General features: G+C 65.6%; 1 protein-coding gene across 1 annotated transcript; it reads right to left on the minus strand.

The window, feature by feature from the left end:
- Positions 1–4179: 4179 nt before the first annotated feature.
- EMIHUDRAFT_450979 (hypothetical protein) lies at positions 4180–7030 on the minus strand (the record flags this gene model as incomplete). The annotated part of the gene is made up of 12 exons (XM_005772947.1): positions 6899–7030; positions 6691–6756; positions 6362–6550; positions 6229–6292; positions 5912–5946; positions 5735–5760; positions 5157–5664; positions 4891–4983; positions 4746–4814; positions 4526–4545; positions 4308–4452; positions 4180–4193 (listed from the first exon to the last, which is right to left on the minus strand). The coding sequence occupies exons 4-12, from the start codon at positions 6273–6275 to the stop codon at positions 4180–4182; spliced, it is 957 nt and encodes a 318-aa protein (XP_005773004.1). The 5' UTR covers positions 6276–6292; positions 6362–6550; positions 6691–6756; positions 6899–7030.
- Positions 7031–7684: the final 654 nt, after the last annotated feature.

Here is a 7684-nt window from a genome sequence, read left to right on the forward strand (position 1 = left end):
CGACCCACCCCCCCGGAGCAGCCACGACCGCGCAACCCGGCCCGCCAGAAAGGCAGGCACCGCCGCGAAAACCCGACCGCCCCGCCCCGACACAGCCCCGCCCCCCCACCCCGCACCCGAGGAGGGAGGGGGCGGGGACGGCCGGGCCCCGGTGAGCCCCGGGTGAGGCCCGCCCCCCCCCGCTCACGCCATCCTCGACTGCAGCCTGGGGGGCCGAGGCTGCGCCCCTCCCTGGCTATAGGGGATTCGAGGCGGTGCCTCTCCCTATAGAGGAACGGGATGCGAGGCTGTGCCTCTCCCGGGCGGTTCGGTCGGCTCACACCGAACGCGCACGCTGAGCAGAACGGACGGATCACGCCCCCCTGGCGGCTCACGCGGTGGGGCTCATGCTATCGCGGATCACGCGTGGATGCGCGTGGCCTCAAAGGGGTCTGAGAGGTCCGGCCTCTTCGCGTACGGCGATTCCTGAGCCCTGGCCTCGACACCTCGACACCAAACCTCGACACCAACTCGACACCTCGACACCCCATGCCAACTCGACCAACTCGACACCCCTCGACACCCCTCGACACCATCTAGGCTGAAACCATGCTCGTCCGTGTCAAGGTGCCAAACTCGACACCTCGACACCCCTCGACACCCCTCGACACCGCTCGACACCGCTCGACACCGCTCGACACCGCTCGACACCGCTCGACACCTCTGATGATCCTAACACAGCAGAGACGTAGACCCATTGGAGTCACAGAGTTAGAAAATCAGGGTTGCAGCAGCAATCAAACTTGGCTGGCAGTACTTTCATCCCTCAGTTGCAGCCTCTCAAGTTCTAGCTCAAGTTGCAGCTCAGTTGCACCCCTGCAATGACCAATGTAGCAACCATGGCAGTACTCAGGTAGCCCTCAGGTGCTGCACAGCACCTTGTACAGTGGCAATGAGTCCTCACACCAGTGAGCTTGTGCCATGAGTGCAGACCTGTGGTCCACATGCGCTTTGTGCACTGGCGACGCTGCAACGGCGACGATGGCAGCGGCGGCGACGCTGCTGCGATGGGGTACTGTAGCCCTTAGCTGCTGGACAGCACCTTGTGCAGTGGCAATGTCCACTGACTCATGGCACCAGGCTGTGCCATGAGCGCTGTGGTCAGTTGCGCTTTGTGCGCCGGTGACGCTGCAGGGGCGACGACGCTGCAGCGGCGACGCTGCTGCATGGGGTGTGCTGTAGCCTTAGGTGCTGCGCCTGCACAGCACCTTGTGCAGTCCTGGCACTAGTGAGCTTGATGTCCTCAAATGTCCCGCACAGAGTATACTGGTTGTGCTCACAGGTTGTGCTACATCAACAGGGGTGCAACTGAGAGGCTGCAACTAAGGGATGAAACAGCTTTGCAGCTGCTGCCCAAGTTTTGTTATGGGCTGCAACTGCATCCTGCCACCTTGGATACCTCGACACCTTAGACGCTAAACACCTTGACAACACTCGACACCCGCTCGACACGCTCGACACGCTCCGACACGCTCGACACCCTCGACACCCTCGACACCCCTCGACACTCCTCGACACGGACAAGCATGGTTTCAGCCTCGACAGGCCTCGACAGGCCGCGACAGGCCTCGACAGGCCTCGACACCTCTACCCCTCGACAGCAGCTCGACACCCTCGACACCGGGCCTCGACACCTCGACACCAGGGCTCAGGGCGATTCTAAGCCCTCAATACCAGCATGAGCTCCTCTCCCCTCTGGGAGCTAGCCCGACAAACGGCAAAACTGCTTGCTCTCGACCGGATGGGTGAGATGATGGTGTTTTGCTGCAAGGGCTGGAGCAGGCGCACATCGCTTCCAGGGAGGGGGGCGCACTTCTCTCCACACCACATGCTAGGGGGGGTGGTGGGGGGGGGGGGGGGTCCGACCCCCCCCGTGCTACAGAACAAGCTGACGCGGGCCCAGTACCTCGATGAGGTGACTTGGACCACTAAGAATTGGCTGGGGCTGCAGAAGCAGCGTATCTCGGTCGTTCTTCACACGGCAATCGCAGAGCAGGTTGTGAATGAGCTTGCCTGTGGCGGGGGTGGGCGGATGCACGGAGCTAAGTGCCTCGCCGCCCTCGCAGGAGTCGCTTAGGCGGCTCCCGTGGTGTACCTGTGTTAGTGCCAGTGCGAGCCAGTCAGTCCCGTGCCCAGTGTTGTGCGAGGGAGCGGTTGTAAAATTCTTTTGTGAGAGTTGGCTTGTGTAAATTCTTCGGCTCCAGTGGTGTACCTGTGTTAGTGCCAGTGCGCGCCAGTCCCGTGCCCAGTCCTGTGCCCAGTGTTGTGCGAGGGAGTTTTGTCCTCCGAGAATTCTTTTTGTGTTGATGTCGAAACCACACCGCCGCTCGCGCCGCCTCGCCGCCGCCGCCGCCGCCGCCGCACGCTGCCCCCTCACCGACCTGCCCCTTGAGCTTCTCGCGCGCGTCATCTCCCGCTGCGACCCCGCCGACATCGCTCGCGTCGCGGCCGTCTCGCTGCTCTTCCACGCCGCGCTCGCGGCGGATGGCATCCGCTTGTGGGCGCAAGAGCGCGGCTTCCAGCTGCCAGCGCAGCCGGAGGGCGAGAGCTGCGCCGTGCGGTGGCTGTGCTTCGCTGCGTTGCTGTGCGAGGCCACCCCGCCGGTGAGGGCGGCGGCAGGCCAGCGGCACAGCCTTTTCATCGATGGCGAGGGGCGGCTCTCGTCGTGCGGCTCAGCGCCGCCCTACGCTCCAGGGCTACTCGGCCACGGCGAGGGCGTGACGCAGCTCAACACGCCGACACGCCTCACTTCCCCGCTGGGCGGCGAGCGTGCCGTGAGCGTGTCGGCTGGAGCACTCCACAGCCTCGCCCTCACCGCCGGCGGCGCTGCCTGGAGCTGGGGCTGGGGAGAATTTGGCCGGTTGGGCCACGGCGACGTGCAGGACCAGCTGCTGCCCAAGAAGGTCGAGGCCTTTGATGGCCAGCGCGTCGTCGCCGTGTCGGCTGGAGATCACCACAGCCTGGCCCTCGCCGCCGACGGCGCTGTCTGGAGCTGGGGCTATGGAGTCTACGGCCAGCTGGGCCACGGCGATCACCAGCGCCAGCCGCTGCCGAAGAAGGTCGAGGCCTTGGCTGGCCAGCGCGTCGTCGCCGTGTCGGCTGGAGAGCACCACAGCCTGGCCCTCGCCGCCGACGGCAGCCTCTGGAGCTGGGGTTGGGGAGGCTTAGGCCAGTTGGGCCACGGCGACACGCAGGACCAGCTGCTGCCCAAGAAGATCGAGGCCTTGGCTGGCCAGCGCGTCGTTGCTGTGTCGGCTGGAGGCGAACACAGCCTCGCCCTCACCGCCGACGGCAGCGTCTGGAGCTGGGGCTGGGGCCTCGAGGGCCGGTTGGGCCACGGCGACCAGCAGATCCAGCTGCTGCCGAAGAAGGTCGAGGCCTTTGCAGGGCGGCGCGTTGTCACCGTGTCGGCTGGAGTCGGCCACAGCCTCGCCCTCACCGCCGACGGAGCCGTCTGGAGCTGGGGCTGTGGAGCTTATGGCCAGCTGGGCCACGGCGACGAGCAGAACCAGCTGCTGCCCAAGAAGGTCGAGGCGTTTGCGGACCAGCGCGTCGTCGCTGTGTCGGCTGGAGTGTACCACCGCCTCGCCCTCACCGGCGACGGCGCAGTCTTTACCTGGGGCGGGGGCGTGCGCGGCTGCCTAGGCCACGGAGAGGACCTGTCGAACCAGCTGCTGCCCAAGAAGGTCGAGGTGTGGGCGCCGGGGCAGTGAAGAGAAGGGCGAAAGGGTGCAAGGCTCTGTTGCTGCGGTTGTGTTGCCGCGTTGCCCACGTGCCTACGACTGTATCGCCACCTGCGGCGTATGCGAGAGTTGCGAGAGGCGAATCCGGGACGGAAGAGATTGATGCACGGTCCACTGTCTCCTGGTGGCACCTCTTCACTCTAATCTCTCTAGGCCGCGGGCTGTGATGTGGGGCGCCCGAGACCCCGAGCCCGACAGACATGAATGCCCCGAGACATGAAGAGTTGTGTGGGACGAGCGAGCTCCCCACCACTGCCCCGCACCACGCTTGGCAGCGGTTTCAATCGGACACTCTCTCACTCGGCCCTCACCGCCCACCCTGGATTGCTGGCGCGGGCTAAACCTAAAGTAAAGAAAAGGACAATCAAACCAGGGATGGTGGTGGTGACCTTTCCACTTACCTCTCCTTACCTTAAAACAAAAAAAGAGGAACTTACAGCAAGTGCATCAGTGATCAGATCACAGATGTCCGGCCCGATGGTCATCTTTGGCCAACCCCCTCCTGCGCAGCCCCCGAAGGCGCACCGCTCGCTCTCGCCGCCGCTATCCCGCCCACCAGCACTGGCAGCAACGCCTCGGCCACGCGGATCCCGTCGACGGCGGCCGACACGATCCCGCCCGCGTAGCCGGCTCCCTCGCCGGCCGGGAAGAGGCCGCGCAAACCGAGCGCCTATGTTGGTTGATTTCGGCTGATCTCGGGGGGGGAGTTCGGCGTGGAAAAGAGGTGCGCACGACCCTCGCGCCTCGCACGTCTCGCGGTCGCGTGACACCTGCAAGTGCAGCCGAAGTGGAGCGAGGGAAGCCGTGATACAGCCAACGAGTAGCTAGGGAGCAGCCGAGTGGCAGCCGAAATGCAGCCGAAGTGCAACCGAATGACAGCCGAAACAACCGATGTGCAGCCGATGTGCAGCCGAGATACATACATTCGAGATACAGATGAGATACAGCCGAGACACAAACGAGGTGGCACCTGGACCGGCGCCGACGTGCGCGTCTCCACGCCGTGCAGCAGCGCCGCCTGGCCGTCGAAGCCTACCGGACGTGTCCAGGACACGTCCCAAACACCCGCGCGGCGTATGTGCGGCGGCTCCGACCCCGGCGTCCCAACCAGGGAACGAGGCGGCGAAAGCTCGCATCCCGTCGCGCAACGCTGCCGTGAGCGGCGGCGGGTAGAGCTCGTGCAGCGGCGCCGCGGCGACGCCTATAGTCTCGCGCAATCTCGGGGCCATCTCGGGGTCATCTCGGGGCCATCTCGTGGGGGAGGGTATCTCACGCAATCTCGGGGCCATCGGGCCATCGCGGGCCATCTGGGGTGTGTGTGTGTGTGTGGGGGTGGGGGGGGGGCTGTGACGCAGCGGCGGCGTGGGGTCGCGCCGAGCCGGTACGAGGACGGAGGCAGCGGCTCCGTCGAGAGCCGGCCCTCGAGAAAGTCGCTCACCCGCTGCACCGGGCAGGTGAGCCCGCCGCCCCCCATCGCCGCCGCCCGCGCCTCCATCGCCTCTTGGAACGCCAAGCCGGCGAGGGCCGGCGGCAGAGCGCCCTCCCCGACCGCCACACCGCCGCACGCCGCCGCTCCGCCACCGCCCGCCACACTACCGCCGCCCGCCGCCGCACTACCGCCGCCCGCCGCACTACCGCCGCCCGCCGCACCGCCGGCCGCCGCACCGCCGGCCGCCGCCGCACCGTTGCCGCCCGCCGCGCTGCCACTGCCTGCCGCGCCGTCGCCGCCCCACTCCCCGTCGCCGGCCGCATCCTCCCCATCGCCGCCCCCTTCCCCGCCGCCGCCCGCCGCGCCATCGCCGCCCGCCGCGCCGCAGCGGCCGTCCTCCGGAGCGTGCAAGTACGGCGCTAGGTCGCCGAACCGCTCGCCGACAGAGACGACCTAGAAAGTCCCTGGAAGGTTCCTAGAAGGTTCCTAGAAAGTCGCCGAGCCGCGCGTTGACGGAGACGGCCACGGCGGAGTTCGCCCACTTGGAGCCTACGTGCTGAAGGCACCAACATCGGGGCGGTACGACGGGGTTGTGCAGGGCAGAGCGCTGTGTGAAGACGAGAAGAGGGAACGGCGCGTGTCCTCTCGAGCGCTGGTTGGAGCACAAGAAATGCGTATCCGGCGTCTAAGGCTTTGGGGCCTCGGTTCGAGTACGACATGCCGTTGATGCAGAGCCTGCGTGGTGAAGTACCATACCTCCAGAGTATCGAACCCAGTGTGGGTTCAGTCCCGTGGGTGGTGCGGTATCTCCAGTGCAGGGCCTGCGTGGTGAAGTGTGCATTCCTCAGGGCGTGAAGACGGTCTTGTGCAGCGTCTTCAGAGCACCGCGTGGAGACACGACGGGTGCGAATGCAGTGAACACGGCTGAACACGGCCGAGTACAGTTGAATGCGCGTCCTCTCTCGAGCGCTGGTTGGGAGGCAAGAATACGCGTCTTCCGCTTCTGGGGCGCAGCGCCGGCCCTCCTCGAGCGACGTCGGGACGATTTGCCCGCCGGGGCACATGCAGAAGGAAAAGACACCTAGAAAGTTCCGAGAACGTTCCAGAACGTTCCTGGAAGGTCGCGGGCACATGCAGAAGGAAAGGACACCGCGCGTCGACGCCGCCGCTCCCTCGGCGGCGTCGGCGGCGGCGGCGACGCGGGTGGCGGCACCGCCGCTAGCAGTGTTGCTAGCATTGCTGCTGCCACTGCTGCTGATAGCGCTGCTGCTGCTCGCGCTGCTGCTTGCGCCGGTGGCGACGTTGGCGGCGAGGCGGTACGAGGCGGGTGGCAGCCGCCCTCGCCTGTCAACCATTAGTAGTGTCAACCAACTATTGTGCATTAATAGCTGTGAAGGGGCAACCGCAACGGCCTGTTACTCATCAGTCGCCTCAAACGAACTCGCCGTTCGTCACAAGGAGCCGATGGGCAGCAGAGCCCTCGCCCTCCGCTCTTGCAGTGCGCCACCGCGAGCTCCTCGCCGTACTGCGCCGCGTCGACGACGCCTTTGATTCACGGGATGCGCTCAGTAGTCCGTACTGCGACTGAATCCGAGTACTAGATTACTTAACTCCTTGGTTACTGAGAATAACTGAACACTCGCCTTGCGGGTGCTACCATATCTCCCCATATCTCCCCATATCTCGCCTTGCGGGTGCTCGATCCGGAAACCCACCGCAAAGTCCTTCGGCGCCAGCGTCGCCCCGCAGCGCAGCAGCTCCTGGTACAGCTCCCTCGCAGAGTGGCCAGCAGCGAGCACGACCGCGTCGGCAAGGACTCGCTCTCCACTCGCCAGCACCACGCCTAGAAGGTTCCTAGAAGGTTCCTAGAAGGTTCCTAGAAGGTTCCTAGTCGGCAAGGACTCGCTCTCCACTCGCCAGCACCACGCCTGCTACCATATCTCCCCATATCTCCCCATATCTCCCCATATCTCCCCATATCTCTCCACTCGCCAGCACCACGCCTGCTACAGCTGCTCGAGAGTACCCCGAGAGCGCCCGAGAGTACCCGAGAGTACCCGAGATTACCCGCAGGACCACGCCTGCTACGCCGCCGCATCCAACGCCGCCGCCGCCGCCGCCGCCGCCAGCGGCACTGCCCACGCCGCCGCCGCCCTCGGCAGCGCCCTCGCCCTCGGCACCGCCCTCGCCGCCCTTCAGAATGAGCGACTGTACGCGCGCGTCCCAGAGGATGTCGGCTCCCAGCCGCAGCAGCTCGGCGCGGAAGCCTAGAAAAGGAAAAACACATCGCGACCTTAATCCCTTTTCTCCCAGCCGCAGCAGCTCGGCGCGGAAGCCTAGAAAAGGAAAAACACATCGCGACCTTGTATTTCTTTTTCTGCCCGCCGCAGCAGCTCGGCGCGGAAGCCTAGAAAAGAAACATCGTCCCCATTGTATTTCTTTTTTTGCCCGCCGCGGCAGCTCGGCGCGGAGA

The sequence above is a fragment of the Emiliania huxleyi genome (assembly GCF_000372725.1).
Source record: "Emiliania huxleyi CCMP1516 unplaced genomic scaffold EMIHUscaffold_35, whole genome shotgun sequence".
Lineage (NCBI taxonomy): Eukaryota > Haptophyta > Isochrysidales > Noelaerhabdaceae > Emiliania > Emiliania huxleyi.